Raw genomic sequence first — 22316 nt, forward strand, 5'->3', positions numbered from 1 at the left:
ATCAGCCTGTGAAAACTCCCACAAAGTAAATTTAAAGAACATAAATTTCAACCCCTCACGTTGTCTTTGTTTGATGATGCACCTTGTTTCTCTGCTTTAAGTGAGGGATAACCATAGACTGTATATAACCAGGTGGGCATGGTGGTCCTGCAACATAACATCAGCAACGGTCACAGCTCCGTGTCCGACGCAGACACGCTGAGTCGGGCTGGTCACATCACGGTGGCCGTCGTCCTCGGGTTCATCCTGGTCCTGGGCTTCCTCGGTAACTTCCTGGTACTCCTGGTGTTCTCGCGCTTCCCCGGGCTGCAGACTCCGGTGAACCTGCTGCTCGTCAACATCAGCGCCAGCCACATGCTCGTCTGCATCTTCGGGAAGCCCCTAAGCTTGGCCGACGGGCCCCTACGGGTGCCGGTGGTACGGTTTCTCAAACGCGCTTTTCGGTGAGTGATTGGGAATATTGGAAACTCCTGCATGACATAAAAACTATGGAGCCCCTGCAGTCCCATAAGATGATTTTTTTTCTTGTGCGCACAGGATAAAAAAATATAACCCTATGGGACTTGGCACTCTGTACAATCGTTACAGGCCCTATTTGAGTTCAGTTCAGGCAGGAATCTGTATAAATGATGCAGATCATACTTTAGATGCAGATTAAATTGAGTTTCTATTAGATGGCATTATCTGTTGCATTTTCATCTTGGTCTCTGCAGTGTGTTTAGAGCCTATACATTTGGGCAGTGTCACATTTAGGTTATTCTAGGACTTCTGGTAGTAGAAGATGTATGGGGGCTACTGAGATTCTTTAGGCTACTTTAGTAGCCTAACTTAGTACCCTACTTAGTAAAAGTAGCAATACAACAATATTTTACTACTATTTTATATTTTACTCAAGTAGGCTACAGAAACAGTATCAGAACTAAAAGTTTATTAAGTAAATTTTGTGTTTTTATATTACTGGATTAACTTGTAAGCAGCATTTTCATGTTACAGCTATTGAGGTGGAACTGTTAGGTAGTTTAATCTGTAACAATGCATGAGATTGTAGAGGTTGGTCATGTTTTAGATGTAAACTGCAAACTAAATTGTAACTACAGCTGTCAGATAAATGAATAAAAAGTAAATTATTTCCTTCTAAAATGGAGTGCAAGTAAACTTTCTATGACTTGCGTCAAAAAACTGTAATAATTGGAGAGATGATTGACTCTGTTGGATCATTTACTGCTGTTCTTTACTCTGTTTTGACGCCTCTTTCTGTCAGGTACAGTATCTCTGGTGTCTCTCTCTCTGCTGTCCTTTGAGCGGTACTCTGCGGTGCTCCACAGTACCCAGCCGAACTCCTCTCAGTACCGCAGGGCCAGGCTCGTTGTGGCCGCCTCCTGGCTCTACTCGCTGGTCTGGACTCTGCCTCCGCTGCTGGGCTGGAGCAGGTCTGTGCTGCCTCAAATATTAATCCACCACCTCACTCACTAGATCATTCATTCATTTATTTATTCAGTCTGATGATGCTAAAACTGAGAGGAAAACATTTTGCTAGTTTATTCACATTATAAAAACTTAATAAGGGAGTGCTTTAAAAGAAAATAGAGCCACAAAGTTTTGGTCATCTGTGATTTCATAATTATTACTACAAAATGACAAACAGTCACATCACAATGTGTTACTGTGAGTTATTAAGTTATTTGTTTTACAGGCAATGATGCAAATGATAATCAGTGATGAGAATTAACTTTTTAAAAACATATACACAGGAAAATGTTGGGCTATTTATTTATTATATTATTCTTTATTTGATTAATCATTTCACAAGATCAGCTGCTGTGGATCAATGGCAAACTTCTAGGTATTAAAATCATCCAATACTCATTTTTGGTTATTTTCCATTGCCTGATTTTGACAACCACCCAACTTAGTTATATTACAGTGTACACACAAAACAGCATGTTGGAGAGATCTGGGCCTTCCTTTCCTGTGACTTACATAACACAAAAGCATAAATGTGAATAACGAATAAACGATAATAAGTCCATATACCATTTGGTATTAAACCCATACTGACACAGAACTTTAAGTCTGTTAAGGTCATATTATGCTTTTTCCCTTTTTCCCTGTTATATATCTTTTTTGTGCATGTAATAGTTTTGCAAAGTGAAAAGGCCCTAAGTCCACCCCAAAGGGAGTTACCATCTACAATACAGACAACACTGCTCCTGAACTACCTGAAAACAGCATGATCGTAGTCCAGCCTTTACTTCCGTAACCTATCTGTTATGTCACTTTGTAACACACGTCATAATGCTCGCCTACCAGCTAGTTAGGTATGCCCTCAAAAACACACTGAGCTGCAGCACACATGGTGACAAGACAACGCCTGTTGCCTCCCCTCCCCCTCCCTGTCAAATGTTAGTCAATCGGCATAAAGTTACTGTGATGTAAAGACAGTGCACAATTAAAAAATAAAATATGAAAGATAAATTTGTTACAAATTAATGACCACTTACCACTCTGAAACTCTGAAGCTCCAGTTTAGTTTGCGAAGCTGGTTCGGGAACATGTACAACTGAAACGAAGCCCTAGGGCAAGTTCAATCTCAAAACGTTTTGCAACGTTTGGGGATTGAACGACTTGAAACGCTGTGCAACATTCTGCAATGGGCTTCAAGGTATGTATTCTCCCGTTTGGTGGGCTTGTCACAGGTGTTACCCAATCAGCTGCGATAAGTTAGTAAACACAACCGTTTTAAAAAGGCAGGAAAATACATTGCGCTTGCGTACACAACAGGGTGTTCAAGGAACCACGGTTTCCATTGAATAAAACGGTTTGCTACAATTTGTCGGCACTGAACTTGCCCATGGTTACCGGCTTCTAAGGACCTGCCCTACTCTGTTTCTGATTGTCTAGTAGTCCTTAACTAGATGCTGCGCATGTGCAACTCCCAACAAAGATCAAATTAAAGTGAGATGCTTCACTCGGTAGCTAAGACGAAGCATGGGTGAAAAGAGGGGCTGCAGCAATGTGCAGCATGACAAATATGGTGTTTTTATTAAACCATGTAAACATATTCTGGTACAACCCCTAAATCCAATTATGAACCTGAAAATGAGTAGAATCTGAACACTTCAATAATGTTGAAAATGCAATCAGAGCATACGTTGTGTGTTATTGAGCAGCTACGGCCGGAGGGCCCCGGTACCACCTGCTCCGTCCAGTGGCACCAACGCTCACTCACAGCTTGCTCCTACATCAGCTGTTTGTTCATCTTCTGCCTGCTCCTTCCGCTGCTGCTCATGTTCTTCTGCTACGGGAGGATCCTGCTGGCTGTACGAGCGGTGGCGAGACAGGTGAGCATGCAGAATGACCTTTGACCTCTGTGTAATGGGTGACACCTATAGCTCCACCATTCAGAACTTCCTCCAGCATTGTGTGTGTCTGTGTGTGCGTCCAGGTCACCAGGCTCAACCGGTCCTCAGCTGAGCGGAGGGAAGGCCGTGTCCTTTTAATGGTGGTCTCCATGGTGACAGGCTACCTATTGTGTTGAATGCCATATGGTGTTGTGGCATTGCTCTCCTCCTTTGGACGGCCTGGAGTTGTACCGCCTGCCTTCAGTTTAATCCCCTCCCTCAAGCACCGTCCTCAACCCTGTTATCTACGTGCTGCTCAACAACCAGGTAACAGCAGTTCTTACACAGTCATCAGAGTTCCCCTTTAATAGTCACATGCCCATATATTACATTGAAAGAGTTGCTCCAACGAGGACTGTAGCTGTTGTCCCCCGTCTTTACAGCCAGTATGGACAGGAGAAATGATTACAAAACGACCAGCAACTCTTTCAATGCATGTGAGTATTGTTTTAAAGGTTCAGTGTGTGAGATTTAGTGGCATCTAGTGGCGAGGGTTGCAAATTGCAACCAATGGCTCAGTCACTGCTCATCCATCTCTTTCCAAGCATGCTCTGTTGGCTCTTCTGCTAAATAATGTGATAAAAGTGCGGTCCTCTATTTATCCAAATTTCACTTCTTACTTCTAATAAACCAGATAGCTACAGCTACTACTACATCTTCTTCTTCGTACGTATTCAGCATAGTGAAAAAAACTTTCTTTGTAGAGCAGTTTGTCCTTTTGGGCTACTGTAGAAACATGGCAGCGCAACATGGTGACTTCCATGTAAGAAGAACCGTGGACATTTGTAGATAGAAATTGCTCATTCTAAGTTATAAAAAACATAACTGTTCATTATGTAAGGTCTTTATACACCACTGAAAACATATGTATATCATTGTGCATTTCTGTCAATAGATCCTCCTTAATATTACACACTGAACCTTTAAAACAGACTTGAGAAGTTGTGAAGCCCTCCTTGAAAGCATTAATAAATGTTTTATTGTTTTGGGAAAACAGCTTCCTATCCCCAAAAAATTATAAACATTCTGCAATGGTTGTGTAATTTATGAAATGTTCTTTTTATTTTCTACAGACGTTTGATTTGTTCAAATCACTTAGCAGCCAAGTGACATACAGTATTTATCCCTCCGACATAATTTTCAATCACTGGACACAGTACCACACCGATTTGAATTACAGAAGATGTGTGCGGAGATCCCTACCTTAGTTATTAGCCCATAACTAGTGTGATAATGTCAGAATGGAAATGTTCTTGTTCAGACAGTTAACAAGCCAGTGCAGCTCTGAATGTGCTCGTGTTCCTGTTAGTCTTGTGTCGTTCAAAGAGCGTTTCGTTCATAAGACCTAATCGTGTATATGACTCGGGAGGAAGGGGTTGTCTCAGAGAGTGATTCGTTCATTTTCACGCATGCGTGAAGGATCTTGGACTCTTACGTTCACTCGTCACACGGCAGCTACCTGGTCTCCGTCAGCACAGGAAACAGAACTGATTAGTTCACGACTCTCAACTGGGGGTCTCTAGGTCTGAGTCGTTCATTTGTCACGTGACAGCTACTGTGGAGCAGGAATGAACGACTCGTTCACCGCTCACATGGGTCCTCCTCAGTCTTTCATTCACTCGGCAGGCTCAGTGACTTCCAGCGCCGGAGGATGAGAGGCAGGTCGGCTTTCAGGTAACAGTCACTGGACTGATATTATATATCTATTTTGTTAATCATGTAACATTTTATAAAGCATAACATTATTACAGCGCAGTGATGTTGTGCTAAGTTATAGTTTTAACACAGCCGCAGTAACTTTAGTTTGCTAGTGTTTAACATTACAGCTAACAGCTGATGAGAGTTGTTGTGGGTCCACTTCAGAGCCCTGACTCTACCTGGAGCCAAATTACCTCAGAGGTCGTCTCCTCTCCAAAACAAACAGACCCGGTCAATATTACACAGCCACGTAGCAACGTTAGCGTTAGCCCTGTAAACAGATAACAGCTGATCCGGTCAGCCAGAGTACGCAACATAACTTTTCCTTTTTATTTACCAACAGAGCCGTGCTGTTGTTTCACAGCTCTGACTGGTGAACAACCTGCAGTGTTTGAGAGCGATGCGCTCATGTGTGTTTCTCTGTCTGCAGAATCAGGACCTGATGTGGCCCATTCTGCGTCCAGAACTGCCAAACTGCTGCATTTATATAATGTGTTAATATTTCTTTGTTCGTCTGTCTGTGCTGGAGTTTTTTAACAACTTGGTGGCTTGATCCAGATTATTATTAAATTGGCTGAATTTTAATAAGAGTGTGTTTATTCATATAGTGTATCAAGCTTATTACTTAAGTATATTTACTGCAAATCTGATATTAATATTTTACTCATGGAGAGGGACGTTTGGCTACTGTATGAATGAGCACTTTAGAGATAATGATAGTAATTATATACATAAGCCTTTATATAGCTGGTCTGGTTGTATACTCTGGAAAGATTGTGAAAATGGAAGGATTTAGCCGGAGTAGTGGTGATTACATATTGACAACATATTTCTTTGGTTTTTACATGGTTTGAATTTGGTTGTGGATCCAGGGGGGTTTATATGATGATGATATACAGTAATCAAGAGGTGAATTTGTGCATTATACTTTGTCAAATAAAGCAAGCCAGGCAGCCTTCTGTGTTTGAGAACAGCACTGTTTTTTAATTGCCCACTAGAGGGCTGCAGCGCCACAATAACCAGCCTAGTTTCAAATTAACGAAATTACTCAAAAAAAGATTAGTTCATTTTAATGAAAGAGATTTGAATGAACGAGTCTGTCAAAAGACTCGAGCTTGCCATCACTAGTTCCTGTATCATATTTATTTAGCTGTTTCCACCTCCTCTCTTTGTGTGTGCCTCTCTCAGTTCTCTAGGTGTTTCCTATACATGGTCAGGTGCAGCTCTGAAGCTCCACCCACCCCGGTCAACCAGACACTGCCTCACGCTTCCAACCCGCCTACAGATGAACAAAACACAGCCCCTGCCATGTTAACATCCAGAGAGCAGCAGGTACAGATTTTGATTTGAAATACCTTATATGCAGCCCCCGAGTGGCCATAGATAAAACAATATAAATACACTGAGGCCACATTTAGCCACTTTGAGCACTTGAAATGCTATTTGTTCCCATGTTGTGATTAATTCGTTTGCAGGAGGTGTAGGCTATATACAGAGAGCCAGATGATCAGCTCGAACTATTGGTCCGTTTACTCGATAAGGATATCAGCCAACACCTGTCTGATTCCAACACCAACAATCTCGTCGATCACTTCAATCATATCTGCTTGTCGTCACTAAATATTACTGCTCCTCTAAAGGTTAGGCCTACGTCTAAAGCTAGTAAGCAACCCTGGATAAATGACAGCATTCGCAGCCTAAAAAGGGAATGCAGGAAAGCAGAGTGCAGATGGAAAAAATCCAGTCTCTAAGTCCATTACCTCTGTCTGAAGGATTTATTAATTAACGACAATTACATGGTTAAGGATGCGAGAACACACTATTTTTCTGAACTCATTACTACACATAAACACAACCCCAGGTTTCTGTTTAAGACTGTGGATCATCTGGTAAACCCAATCCCTCCTTGTGCCTCAGCTGGAAGTAATGATGACTGTGAATTGTTTTTATCTTATTTTACCAATAAGGTGGTGTCAATCAGAGCCTCTATTACCCCCGCGGCCTCTTACTCAGAGGTTCCTCACCAGCAACAAGAGAGTTTTAACCAGTTTTATCCCATCGACTTGTCTGAGCGTTTAAAAACAGTATCACAAATGAGTGTCCTCCAGCCCACTTGATGTAATACCTACAAAGTTTTTACTGAAAGTAATAGATTCTGTTGGGCCCCATTTTATCTCTGTTTTTAACAGCTCCCTATCAACTGGTTGTGTCCCTGATTATTTTAAAACGGCTTGCGTGAACCCACTTTTAAAGAAACCTGGTTTAGATCCCTGTCTCCCACATAATTTTAGACCAATTTCAAAACTGCCTTTTATTGCAAAGATTCTAGAAAGAATTGTGTCCAAACAGCTGCTCACTGTACTGGAAAATAACAAATTATTTGAAAAGTTTCAGTCTGGTTTTAGGAAGTACCACAGCACTGAGACTGCCCTGCTTAAAGTCACCAATGACCTGTTAATGTCTGCTGATGAAGGCATGTGCTCAGTCCTTGTACTCCTGGACCTTAGCGCTGCTTTTGACACCATTGATCACAAGATCATGTTAGACAGACTGAGGCACTGGGTGGGGATATCTGGTACTGCCCTAGAATGGTTTTCATCCTACCTGTCAAATAGGAAGTTTTGTGTGTCTGTAAACAACTATGTCTCCTCGTTCTGTCCAGTTAAATATGGTGTGCCTCAGGGGTCGGTCTTAGGACCCATTTTGTTTTCCTTGTATCAGCTTCCCCTTGGACATATTATCCATAAACATGGCATTTCTTTTCATATTTATGCTGATGACACACGAATATACTTGCCCGTCAGATCCACAGACCCTGGAATGCGGAGTTCACTTACCAACTGCCTTTGTGAAGTAAAAAAATGGATGTCAAATAATTTCCTCCAGCTGAACTCAGACAAAACAGAAATCCTGGTCATTGGGTCCCAGCAGATGGCAATCAAATACTGCCATCTGCTGGTTCCCTAGTAAATCACATTAAGCCTGTGGCAAAGAACCTTGGTGTTTGGTTTGATAGTAATTTAAATTTCGAGCAGCACACCACAAAGCTTGTTCAATCATGTTTTTATCAACTTAGAAATATAGCAAAAATTCGATCTATGTTAACTTTTAAGGACACCGAGACCATTTTACACGCCTTCATCTCATCACGCCTGGATTATTGCAACAGCCTTTTCACCTGTTTAACCCAAAAATCTATTGATCGACTCCAGACTGTCCAGAACTCAGCTACCAGGCTTTTAACCAGAACAAAGAAATATGACCACATTACTCCTATTTTAGCTTCATTACACTGGCTCCCAGTATGTTTTAGAATTGACTTTAAAATTCTATTGATCACTTTTAAAGTTAGCTTGTTATATTTCTGAACTTTTAGTCCCATACGTACCAGCACGTACCTTGAGATCCTCGGGCAGAGGTCTGTTGTCTGTTCCAGAGTCTCAACTGAAAACTAAAGGGGACAGAGAGTTTGCTGTCAGGGCCCCGAGGCTCTGGAACAGCCTGCCCGAGGAAATCAGGTCAGCGGAGTCAGTGAACTCTTTTAAGTCCCTTCTTAAAACATACTTTTATAGGAGAGCCTTTCCAGATCATATTTGACTTTATTTTATCCCTTTTATTTTATTCTATTTTACTAATTTTATATTTATCTTAAACATGTATTTTAGTCTTTTCAATGTTTTCATGCTTTTATTTTTGTATTATTGTCTTTTGGGTATTATTGTCTTTACACTTGTTAAAGCACTTACTTACTAACTTGTTTTTGAAAAGTGCTCTACAAATAAAGATTATTATTATTATTATTATATCAGACACCATGTTTTCACTAGTCTTGTTAACAGCTAATTGGCTTTAATGGGTTACATCACTGTAGTCTTTAAAATCACAGGCCAAATGGCATGTTTTGCGCACGGACATATTCTTACAAGCAGATGCAGTGAGCTACACCAACTGTACACTGACAATTATGACACTGACTAAACTATAAAATCAACCTTAACTTGGCATAAATTTCTTTATTATAATAAACGTTAGACAGATAGATAGGCTATTAACACGCAGCTACGGTACGTCTTAATCCAAGTAGCCTATCACTGTGCGTAAAGACGCATTCAAATCATTCATGCATGCATTGCATCTTGTGACGAATTAACCAAAAAGGTGGGAACAAATTGTCTCATATACATTTATATAGATAGATATATAGATATATCGTACTGAAGGAATTCTTTTTGTTCTCTTTTGTATTTTAAGTGTGACCTGTATTGTTGATGGATCTAGTTAAAGCTCCATGTAGCTTTATTTTGAATGTTCATAAAATAACATGTACTTTTGGACATTATTTCTATTGGACCATGAAAACTGAAGTTTAATTGTTTTTAATCAGGACTCATATTGTGGTCTCGCCTTCAAGGGCAATCAGGTTTTGTGTTGTGTCGTTGAACCACTAGAGGGTGCTGTGGCTTAGCTGGCTGTCAAACATCAAGCATGAACATGCAGTAATATGTTGGAGTAGTGTGTGAAACTGAATAATTAGTGAACAAAAGTAAACTACATTTTAAAAAGTGACATTTAGGCTCTTTTTATTCACGTTTAACAATATACAACAATTAAAAAGCTTCAATTCAGAATAAACAACTTTAATTCCTGAATGAATGGCCAACACCAAAATAATTTATTAAGAAAATAAACACAAGTCTTCAAAAATATACAGTCATAATGTCTTCATGAACACTGACTGAACTCTCAGTAAGTGAAAGATTCGTCTAATTACACATTCACATTTGTGGTGAATCATAACAACATACAGGCATGTTGACGTACGAGGTGAGAGGACGCGCGTCAAAATGCAGTGTAATAATGTCGGTTCACCGTGGAGGAAATGTTGGCGAGTGAGAAGCAGCGAACGTCCTTCAGCACGTCGTACACATGGTATGTAAGAGCTGAGACAAAAACCATAAACCCCAAACCACGTGATGAGTCCGTACTTAACACACTTCATCCATGTACACGAGCATTAAAAACAATTCACATAGTACACATGGAACACTTGCCGAACTGGAAGTCCGTGTTTAAGGTGCATCCATATCGTGTAACAGCTAAGCCTCTTTCACTTAACTGGGGTGTGGCGTCTCTGTTGCTTTCCAACTCTGAGGAATGAAAAGACAAGGTGTTCACTTATGATTGGAAATATTATCTTTTATATGATTGTAAATCACACGTCATTGCTGCATCCTCCACCTGTGGTGCTTTGGTTCATCTTGACAACTGTACAAATGAAGCTATGCATGACTGGAGATCAAGTACGGGTGAGTGGAAATAATGTTTTTGTGATTTGGGTGACTGGAGCTGGATACAGTTGGGTGTTTACAGAGCCTATGCATAAACCTGCTGAAGCTGACATAGATATTCAAAAAGGTTTTTACAAACCTTTGTGTTGATTAAAAAAAAATGAATAAAAAAAACATATTTCAGTGGACTAAAGCTTTTTTAAAATACCATCTGCTTTTTTAAACCTATTTAGAGGGACTTTGGTGTATTATCAGCTTATAATTTGTACACTCTCAATGTTGCAGAAAGATCTTTGTTACTGTAAATTGGTGAGCAGTATCCTCTTGACAAAATGCCAAATGCTCACTGGTTCCAACGATTCAAATGGGCTACTTTTCTCAGCTTTATATCAGTGTATTTCATTTATTGGGTTAGGTACAAAATATTGTATGAATTCATGATGGGCTTTTTCCACAACTAATCAATAAAGTGAAAAAGTGAAATGTTTTTAATCAGAAAAATTTAAAACTCTGAGCAATGCTTTTGTTCTCCCTCACATCAATTTTTTAACCTCACCTGTGAGTAGTTGAACGGAGACGCCATGGGCTGTGGTCTTGTGTAATCGGGAGGGTTAGAGTGGGGGTCGTAGCCCAGGCGGGCCAACATGGGGGCGATTTCAGCCATGTCACTTAACACGTCCGAGGGAATGTGCCCGACCCACTTGGAGAGGGCGTCTGTGTTCACCGGCTTCATCACCTGGTCTGTGGAGCGCTCAACCCTGCACACACAGAGCCAAACACAGGGTGCTTTCATGTGTGTGTGTGTGTGTGTGTGTGTTAGTTAGACCTTAAAGCTAAAAGTTTATATGGAAGAGACAAAGTTCCTAAACAAGAAGACTGACAAAGCTATGGACAATGCAAATTAAAACAACTTAAAAAAATAGCTGTGTCTCAATTTGGATACTTCATTTAGTACACCAACATGTAGTACACTATGTACTTAACTTGTGTAGTGCGTGAATTTCGATTTTTCAAATCAAGTCATTGTGCACTTACTGGAAATGATGATCGCAATATTTGACTGCTTTTTCTTCTTTTTGATGATCAACTGTAACCACGCGGATCATTATCACCAACATTTGACCACATTGTCACATTCACTTGACTTCACTTCAGTTTTATTCAAATTGAGACAGAGCAATAGAGTGAAAATAAAATAAAAGTTATATGCATTTGCCTTTTATGTATGCATTTGCTGCATCTTAATTAGATGGCAAAAAGTCAATCAAAATATAATTAATTGTCCTTAACATGTTTTTAATTTAAGTAAGACATACATAAAAAGGAAATGCATATAACAATGTGTGTTGTATTTCACTTAATTTGTTGAATAAATGTAAATAAAAGCGTTTACACACATGATCCAGAACCACAATATGCGGCATATTGTGATAATTTAATTTCTGGGGAGGTTATAAAACATTTGTGTGACTAATATTGCGCCAACTGTTGCATAACTAATGACAATAAGGGTGCCAATTCTCTCAGAATGTGGCCTAATTCCTCCCAATACCCGCCAGGTTTGTGTTTTTGACAGTACGAAGCAGCCAGATTACCACGAAATCCCCTGAGCTTCTGCCCTGCAACGAGACGTTCTGCTTGAATCACGACAGATAAGTGGAGCAACACAAATTAAATATCTATGGAGAAAGTCTGTAAGCTTTACTTGACTGAAAGGTTTGGCTGCTTCAGATGAAAGCTCTGACGTCCACCATCATACACTTAAATAATAATAAAAGGCCACAGCTACCACTGCAGAGGTCAGAGGTCAGGTCTCAGTAACATTTCTGGGACTTTGCAGGGTTTATTGAAACGAAGTGGAGTTTACATTCTGTCAGCATGTTTGGTTTTTATAGCCGATTATAATTTATCCCAGAATTGGCTGTTTTTAGACATTAAATATATCAATATGAAATAAACAGGTTTAGTATTTTCCAACACAATTACATATGTGGAACTGCAGAGATAAAAGAATTTAGACCATAAGGTAATGTAACATTTTTTTTAATTCTCAGAAAATTGTTTTTATTCTTATTGGAGTTTTATTTCTACAGAGTAGCACTGGTGGTGATTAAAGTCATTTTAAATTTTTTACTGGATAGGTGGGAGGGTTTTTTAGTATTTTTGAGGATATCTAACAAACATGATATAAAGTCCTGTGAAGGGTGTTTCCAGTGGCTGAAATAACCTTATTTAGCTTTTTAAAATATCAATGGTAAACAATCACGTTTCACTGCAAAGTCCTGATAACCAAAGAGTTTCTTTCTAGCCACTACAATCAACAATCATAGACAAATAAATTGTATTCACAGCAGAAAAAAGCTAAAACGATTGGTCCACTGATTTGATTTGTGAATACACAGAAAAATTGTTCTGATGATCAATTAATCATTTAAGTCACACGGGACACGAACAGCTGGTGAAAGACTTGCTTGTGTTTGACTCATCGATCCACCCCGACCTCCTCCATACGCAGACATTATTGCTCTTTATACTGCATCACCTGACTCCCTAAAGGCTCTGTGTATTTAAGGCTATTTAAGACCTTAAATAAGTTCAGACATTTTAAAACTTTGCAAGAACTTGCAGATATCCTGGGAGCCATTATATAATTTTCAATGAGGCATAGTTAACCCTTGTGCATATATAACCTTGCAGATAGTTTCAGTTTAGTGTGCTGAGGTTTAGAGATGTCTGTGTCTGAAACATCTGCCGCCACCACAAGAGAAGGGAATGGACCTGATTTCAGCATATGTTAAAAAAACTCGTGTCTGTGTTTTAGAGGGTAGATATCCGAAAACCTCAGTACACAAAAGTGAAACTATCTGCATGGTTAGATACCACTGGAGCAAAGAGGTAAGCTTTAAGTCAGCTCATTTTAAAAACTCACTTGGACAGAGACACGCCCCCAGCCTTTCCAATCAGCTCTTCATGGTGCAGCACTGATGGGTCCCACTGCAGCTCTAGGAAGTGAAGCAGCTTCCTCATTTCCTCCTCTGTGTGGAGAACGAGCTGCTCGTAGCGGACGGGCAGACATCTGCCCTCTCCGGCTGCCTGGCACTGGCTGAACATGGTCTCCACCGCGCTGCTCCACTTGGTCAGGCAGTCCCTGTAGCTGGTCAGGTCGAAGCCAGAGATGGTCACCTGGGAATGGAGACAGAGATATAAGATAAGGGCAGGAGACCAATCACGACAGAGCGTGAAAACAGAATGGAACATGTGATTTGTCACAATGTGGCACCAGTACAAACATATCAAGTTTGTCTGCCTGCGATAAGCGAAAGAAACCCAGCACACCTTGCGTGATATCATGGAGTGGACGGTTGCCCGTCCGTCTCGTAGCATGAGCACAAATTTAGCTTTCGGGAAGATGTGTGACAGATATGAAAGAGACTTCAGGGCGAACGGGTCCTTGTTGCAAAGGCGAGGCGCAGGTTCCCCATGGCCGACTATGACCTAGGACACAAATGTATAACAGTAAATGAGAAATGCCTGAGCTGCAAACCATTCCTTCTTCACATTCAGAACACCAAGATTTTAATATTCATGTTGAGATCCAAATATGAAAATCATATACATAATTTACAACAACAGAGATGAGCACTTATCCTATTAAAGAGAAACATGAATATTTTCCCCAGGATACTAAAACATTTACACATGCGACAACAATAAGAAATAAGTTTACATGTTGGGAAAAATGTTTATTTGTTCAATAAACTAAGAGATAATTTAGCTCCCATTTATAATTTAGCTTAATGCACTGACCAACTCACCTCTAACAAGAACGCTCGCACGGCTGAGTCCAACACCTGGTCAGTGACACCGGCCTCGTCCAGTCGTATCCTCTCCTTAACTGAGCGGCTCCAGGTGGCTCGCATGGCCAAGAGGCGGGGAATCACCCGGGTCTCTTCCCCGCATCGTACAGCATTGTGGGCGTCCAGCATGACGCGCATCAGTGTGGTGCCGCTCCTTGGAAAGCCTCCGATGAAGATGAGGGGCGTGTCTTCAGGGAAATGTTCAGTCAGGGACAAGCTCTGATTGGATGAGCCCATGGTGAGCTCCATCCACCGGTACCGATGGCTTTTCGGAGGGCACTCTATCCCGCTCATGCCCAGGTAGAGCAGGGAGGCGGAGCAGAGGAGTACGCAGCCCAGCAGAAGGCTCATTCTGGTGCTTCTCATGGTTGCTGGGTTTACTGGGAGTCAGATTCAAGAGGACATAAAACACCTGAGGAGGCTGGCTGCTGGAACCAGATGTGAATATAGGTACTTCTTAAATTCAGGTCCGAGACTTAACTAAACACTGACAGCCTGGACAATGAGGATGACTGCGAGAAAGACAGCAGAGGTGATGCTGAGGAAGGCCTGATGAGGGAGGAGACTCCTCACTCCTCTGTAGATCCTCAGCCCTGGTGGAGGAGAGCAGGACCCAGGCCTGCTGCGCTCCACAGCCAGCCACGTCTTTTATCCATCGCTCCGACCTAAAACAAGACAACGACACGTCAAACACCTGAGCAAGAACTTGCACCACAATCACTTTGTGGCTTGCAACCAAAGATACACAGACAGAATGCCTCTGTGTCTCCAGGATGGTGAATCGTACTGCAGTATGAGATTTTATTGCCAAGTGTGATTTCACAACTTGCAGAATAACAAAAAGAAAAAACATAAATCACCATATTTAAAATTCTATAAATGAGTAATTTCAAACATTAACTATTGCCCTGTAGGATGTAGCTATTACCAGCAAACAGGGTGTGAAGTTTGCAAAGAACACTTGTGCACACTTTCAGACGGGCTGAAATTCATCCAGTTTTTGTTCACAGCTATTTTGTATCTTTCCTCCGGGGAGCCACTGACTGTTAAGTTCAGTGCAGCATGCAACACAGACACGCTCTCGACCAGCAAATCTTGAGGCACTAATTACAGCTTCCTCATGTTTTTGTTCTCACAGACAGTTTCAGCTTCACTTACACGCAAAGCAATTTATTTGAGATCAGATTACTATTGACCAAGGAAGCCATCCCACAACTTCCCCATTTCTCTTCTGCAATGTACACACAAGCAGTTTCATCAACGTGAGCCGGCCTCTAATTCCTCTTATTTTCACACAGAAAACTAAAACACACGAGCTTACTAAAAGAACTGAATTGTGTTAAACATTGAGTTCAACAATGATTCACTGCAGTGTTTGAATAACTTTTAAAGCCACTTCAATGCTCTACACATTCTCACCACTCAGTTTTATTTCTCACAGAAGCTCTTAGCAAATATGCATTATGTCTCCCTTTCTCAGAGGTGTTTTGGGCTCGGTCTTGTTCGGACTGAATGCAGGGAGCCCGACATCTGGATGCCACGTGGGGAACATGTCCTCTCCCAGGGCTGGAGTAGCTTGCCAGTAAAATTCAGCCCGACGATCAAAGCAAAATGGAAAAACAGCTGGAAATGAGGGCATCCCAGCCTGGCTGGGATACTTACGTGCTGCCTTAAGCCATGCTAAGTCCTGTGGTGTCCACGAGCTTTACATGCATTTGTAATGCATTTCCATGCAGAGATTAAGCCACTTGGAGTTTGCAGGGAATTAGGCCAGTGGTTTAAGACGACACTTGCTGCTTTTTATCTTTCAACGGATTTAAAAAAAAGGGGCCAGTTCTCCCAAATTGTAAAAAAAAAAAAAATTTATATATATATATATATATATATATATATATATATATATATATATATAATATTTCCTCGATTAATTATTGCTCTATTAAATGTCAAAAATAATAAGTAAAAGGACTCTCACAGTTTCCTAAAACCCAACTTGATGTCTCATTTTGTCCAGTCTAAAAATATTTAGTTTACTTAACATAAGACAAAGACAAGCAGCAGATCTTTATAATTAATTAGCTGGAAACAATGACTTATTACCAAAACAGTTGCTTATTACTTTCCTGTCTGTCTACAATTACTTGATTAGCTGTTTCAGCTGACCATGCAGACATTTTTGGTTTTATTTGTCTAGGTAGGTTTTTAAGATATCACTCTCTCGTGTGTTTGCCTCCACTCCTATGAATAGACACTGTCTAGTAAGAGATTTCTGCTCTAACCACAAACAACCCCCCCCCTCTCCTGAAGCAGAGGCAGAAATCTCAGATACGACAGATACGTGGAACCAAAACTATCTGCTTGGCTACACACCACTAGAGTTTTTTTTCCCCATAAAGAAGTATCAAATAAACTAGCAGTGGACACCTCCTCTGTTAAATCTGGGGATTGACCTTGAAAAAGCTGACACGTTCGCTGCTCAGGGACAAGCCAACAAACAAGTCCGTAATAACCAGATAACGGTGATCACAGTCAGTTTGTAGATAAACTGACGTCTTTGAGCAAGAAGCTTGTCAGGAAACCCAAAGATGGTGTCACCTCCTTCACTCTTTACAGAAGGGGGAACACTGACTTCCTGCCAAGTCTAATACACCTCCTATGTTAACCCTGCTTAAAGCATAAATATGTCTGTCTGTCAGACAGCTATTAACTTTAATACTCCCCAATGAATGTATATCTCTAAGGTAGTTTCATGTGTTCCTTTCTGTATGACAGTTTCCCCTCAGTGGCAAGCATGTGAAATTAATTAACCTCAATGTTCAATCGTTGCTGCTTCATGATGAAGGATTGCTGCCTTTTTTGCTGCCTTGCACACATGTTGTGTGGTTGTGTGGTGACCCATGTGCATACTGGTGACATCTTTAACCAGCAGGTTGTCAAGAAATCTAAAGCCTCCTTGTTCCTCAGAAGGGGCAAGGATACAGTCTTCCTGCAGAAGGGAAAGTCTCACAGTTAGAGCAACTTCAATCCTTTTTTATGGTTGATGCATTACTGGCAGGAGCATGGCCATTGCTGGAACTGTTTCCTTTAATAATTTTCTACATTTATCACTCTTTTTTTCGAGCATTGTTGCTTTCTCAATGCTGTAATGAAAAAACAAGTAAATTAAATGTCCTAAAAAAAAAAAAAGGTGCATATTTAATTGCAGCTGCTTCATCATAAAGACTTGCTGCCTTTTTATTTTTGCAGCCTACAATCTATTGTGAACCAGGTGCACGCTGGTGGAAACAAACAGGTCAAAGCTATCACCGCAGTCAGTGGTGATGTGTTTGTGTTTCTGCAGAAATAGGATTATTCCACGACTGCAAAGCGAAGGCCCAGCAGCCACGAACATCTGGCATGGCTTACGGATTGATACATCTTTTCCGCAAATATGCACCCGAGGCGAGCTGCCACCAGGTGAATGACCTGCTATCAGTCAAACATACCGTGACAGACCAGCGGCCACCTACAGCCCACCAAGACCACCAGGGAAAAAGCCCGTCAGTGCGTTATTTAACCGTCTTCACCTGGTTTAAACACACTCATTTAGCTGTCTGAGTAGCCAACACGCGTCGTAAACATATCAGATGTATTAAAAATGGTGTTCACTCACCGGCGTCTGTTTTTCTGTGAAGGGGAAGAAAAAAAACACACATGAACCTTGATCCAGAAAAAGCTGAAAGCAGCAGCTCCTGTCTCCACACAGACACGTCGGTGTTTTCTCTCATGTGGAGAACCTGTCGGCGGAGAAGTCTACCACATTTAATATCTAGAAAAACACATATTTACACAACGTTTCGCCGATGTAACTTTGCACCGTGAGAAGTCGAGCTGTCTCCACCGTTGAGCGAGAGAGAGAGAAAACGAAAAAAAAATCCAGTGCAGACAGGCAGAGAAAGCTGAGCGTTGATTGGTCGAGGGCAGTTCTGACTGCTGAAACGCATCTGATTGGGTGATTCCTATTGGTCGAAGCGTTAAAGGGCAATTCCGCCGTCGCACTCGAGGCTAAAATTACTTATCGATTCGTTTGCTCTCAGTAAAAGCACACAGGGGGAAATTTAATCACAGTGTTGAGGTTTATTTGAGGTTAAACCCGCCTCATGTAATTTACCCACCAATTCATTAATAAAGCTGATTTTGGTTACTCTTTTGGTATGGCATTGATCGCTCTGTGGCCAAATCACAATGATGAGTGAGCCTGTCAAAACAATAATAACTAAAACTGAAACTAACCACTAAATTCCAAGAATAAGTGAAGTGATACATAGATAATCAGTGAAAGTATTGACCTGATAAAAGTTGCATACAAAAATTTATTTTAAATAAAATAAATAACTGACTATTCCCTGATGTTGACACTTACAACATAATTTATCTCTACACAAAATGATAATAAAACCTCTTAGCTTGATTTATGGCAACTTGGCCAAGCTATTAAAAAGACAGAGTGGATGGACAGTGTAAAGCCAACACTGAGCAGATAGCACATCCTCATTTCTGTATGGAGAACACACAGTCTGAAAAAGTCATGGCCAGATTGATAAGCCCCTATTAACACCTGTTCACCCCACTCTCTGTGCAATGTGTACAGCTTTTCTAAGACCTGGCCCAAGGTTTGCTGTAGAACATATTAATGTAGACGAAACATAAGATAGACAGAACAAAACAAACAGGGATTCAAAATAAGGTTATGAAGCACAAACCACCTAGATTTCAGAACCACAATATTTCATCTTGTCAGTCAGTATGTGCTTTAGTGGTGCTTGTTTCCAAACAGACTTTAAATTAAATAAATTAGCACAGTGGACACATAGTACACTGGGTCCTTTGAACTGCCTGCTTTGAACCTGTGTTAAGTAGGTACTGATGACATGTTCATCACGTTACCACAGACCAAAGAGGACTCTTAAAATTGTTTATTAGCCTGGACCCCACACAGATACAGGACTGTATCTGGATGCTAATTAGGTCCCATAAAATGGTTGTGTGTAATACAGCAGCTTTGTGCAGAAGTACATGGTTTTGTTTACGTATGAAAGTGTTGATGGATGAATGGATGGGTAAGTTACTTGGGGTTCTGAATGTGCTGGTACAAAATCAGCGTCCATGACTTTACTTTAGTATCTTGCCCTGACAAGGTGTGAAGTATGCAGAGGAAACTCATGTGATACACTAACAGGAAGCCCAAAACAGAAAGGTACACGAGTGTAAAGAGCACATCCTTCCTCTGTTACTTCACAACACCCAGCACAAAAAACAAGAGCTGATCCAGAGGCTGTGGGTTTAGATATCAGGCTGCAGTTTACCTCCTGTCTTATCTCTGACTACTTACAGAAGCATATTTCTGTGAAAAATCATTTATGCTGAATTAAATGACTAATATTTTTTTCAGTATGATTAACAAATTTACTATTACTACAGATTAACACTTCAGACCTAAGACAATCTCCTAAATGTCAAAATTTACAGAATGACTAATGTGTTGTGTTTATGGCATCCTAATGGTGCTTTCTACTTTTGTGTTGCATTCACAGACCTACAGGATGATGCAGAGAAAGAACATTGAAGGTGTTTTCTGTAGCTGAAGGTGACACCCCCATCGCCTGACTCTGAAATGAGTTTCAGATTATAGTCCTTATTTAGCAGCAGTTCTTCACAGTTTGTTATTTTGCACCACATGTGAACCAGAAGTTTTAAATGCCTTTTAGCATGTCAACATTCAGAAAAGGCCTGCATCCTGAAAGCAAATGTTAACTTCCCTGCTTGATCACCATGTCATTCAAAGTGACAAAAAGCTGTAGACACATTTATTTCAGCTGTTATGTTTCAATATGTTACAAAAGGAAAATATCAGTATGTTTAAAAAACTAGCATGAATAAGAGACAGCAATCACCTCTTGAACCAAACTGTCTACTTTCTATGTTGTTACATACTGGATCCACTCCAATAATACCTTATGTTGTGACATTATGTTAGTGCTTCACCAAGTTTAATTGCATGACTGATTTATATTACAGCTTGGGAAATCATACAGCAGCAAAAACCCTCATTTTCACTTTCATACTCACGACTAGCATTAAGTCAGAAACCACAATATACCGGGTTAATAGCAGACTGTCCCTGCATAAACATTATCTGATGTGAAATACAAATTACACCAGTCAGATGCAAAACAAGGCATCTGTGACTCACTGTCCAGTAACCTGTTCTTTAGAAAGCGTGTGCGTAGTTGATTTGAATCCAGTTGTATGTAAACGCATTTATGCACATCAGAAACATTCATTTATTTTATTCCATTCATTTAATGCTTCTGATGTCCTTTTAGCCACGGCCAGGCAGCCATTGTGCATCCTACTGTCAGCATGTTGATTAGTTCAAACAGTTATGCAAAATGGCACAGGTCAAAGCAACAAGTCCAGTTCTGTAATAATCCTAGGCTTGACTCAGTGCCTGGCCTGTCACTGAGTCACGGCTCTTCACCTTCACTTATAATCTCTCTCCGGGTCACCAGGTAGGATGTCTGCGACTGTCTGGATGAGCTTCTCAATCTGCTGCTCTGATAAACGCTCTTCACTCTCTTCCACCATCTGTACTAAAACAGAACATTAAGGACATATTCACCAACAACTGTTTTTACAAATGGTCAAACACTAAAGAATCCTTAACTTTAACTGATGTTATTTACCTGTATTGTGTTTTCTTTGCTTTGTTTAAAGCACTTTGGTGATACACTTAACATGGCTATATGTAGTTTCAGAGGCAACTAGTGGTGTGGTTTTTAGATTGCAACCAGGTGTGTGCTCGTATAATTGCTCAAACTCATGAGCATGCATAAATACGACACACTGGGAGAAACCTTCACACAACATGCTGTAAACTCAGATAAACTCCCACTGCACTGTTACAGTAATATTTTTTTGAGGTTGAACTAATTCATGCTCCTTACATGATATTGTTACATTTACTGCATTTAGCCTTAGCCTTAGCTTTTCATTTACTTTTTTTTTTCTTTCACAGGAGGCTCATAAATGTCAGCACAGATAAATGTATTAGATGATAACAAGACGGTTAGTGAGCTAGACTGAATATTAATGAGATTGTTGCCACACTTTATAAGTTAGATGGCAGTAAGTAACATTGCTGTAATGAATGGGTCTTCCACTGTGTTGTTGTCCTGCGCCGTTATGTTGCATTATTGTAAATTATGTGGGTCACGTAAGTTACAGTGACAGAGACAGTGGAGAAGCTGTGTACGTCGGTCGGTAAAATGACAATTATATAAATTGAACAGTATGAAGCAAACAGCAGTATCCGTGCTAAAGTAGCTGGCTGCTCCTCCTGTGTTACATCAAGGGCTGGTATAAACTTATTTGCTATGTAGCTTTACATCCTTTCATGTAGGCTAAAATCAACTCTTTGACATAATACCAGTAGTACACAAGAGAGTATTATGGGTCACGTTAGCTGGTGAAGTAATGTGGAAAGCCATATAATTAGTAAGCTGCAACAGACAATGTTAGCAACTGGTCAACCTTTCTGATGTTGACTGTGTTTTCATCTAACATTGACCTGAATCTCATTTGGCCTAATGGGCTTCAGAACGTAAAACTTCGTTGCTTTTTCTTAATAAAGTTTATGTTGGAGTTTGGTTTGTCCTGGGAGGTTTTTGTTTGTGTTAGTGGACTGCATTTCGTTAGCTAGGGTGATGTCGCTCTAGTCGGAGAGAGGCTCAGGAGCACGCATGGAACTACAACCCGACCTGATACCTTCACATAAGCAGCAGAATAGTGGCGGTTGCAAGCAACTGAGAAGAGAGACGTTTGGTTCATTTCTAAGTGAGGCTACAGCCCATTGAAAAATAGGCAGTAAAAAAGTGATTTCACTGAAAAACTACATATGGCCCCTTTAAGCTTGCCTTGTCTGAACTGTGTTAAATCCATGTTTTTGTAGTACTTCCATCACCACCACATATTTTTAATCAGCAGATGGAGTTTGAAGTTTTCGTGTAATTAGATGTTCAAATTTGCAAAAT

At 40.5% G+C, this 22316-nt stretch overlaps 2 protein-coding genes and 1 pseudogene across 5 annotated transcripts in view; 1 reads left to right on the forward strand and 2 right to left on the reverse strand.

Moving 5' to 3' along the window:
- Positions 1–2832, reverse strand: part of stc2b (stanniocalcin 2b) — a 54959-nt gene extending 52127 nt beyond the window's left edge. For 2 of the 4 annotated variants that reach the window (XM_038708181.1, XM_038708178.1), the window contains exon 1: positions 83–318. The gene's annotated coding sequence lies outside the window, so the exon portion shown is untranslated. Of the gene's footprint in view, positions 1–59; positions 319–2501 lie in introns of those variants that run through there. The other 2 variants (XM_038708180.1, XM_038708179.1) reach the window with 2 other exon arrangements.
- On the forward strand, positions 139–21068 carry LOC119895226 (annotated as a pseudogene).
- LOC119895220 (protein-tyrosine sulfotransferase 1-like) lies at positions 9653–18150 on the reverse strand. The gene is made up of 6 exons (XM_038708177.1): positions 17897–18150; positions 14203–14909; positions 13724–13882; positions 13317–13570; positions 10944–11145; positions 9653–10246 (listed from the first exon to the last, which is right to left on the reverse strand). Exons 2-6 carry the CDS (start codon positions 14608–14610, stop codon positions 10211–10213), a joined length of 1059 nt encoding a protein of 352 aa, XP_038564105.1. The 5' UTR covers positions 14611–14909; positions 17897–18150; the 3' UTR covers positions 9653–10210.
- Positions 21069–22316: the final 1248 nt, after the last annotated feature.

The sequence above is a fragment of the Micropterus salmoides genome, unplaced genomic scaffold (genome assembly GCF_014851395.1).
Source record: "Micropterus salmoides isolate LMB-PRFRI ecotype aquatic unplaced genomic scaffold, ASM1485139v1 Ms_hic_scaffold_9, whole genome shotgun sequence".
Classification (NCBI taxonomy): domain Eukaryota; kingdom Metazoa; phylum Chordata; class Actinopteri; order Centrarchiformes; family Centrarchidae; genus Micropterus; species Micropterus salmoides.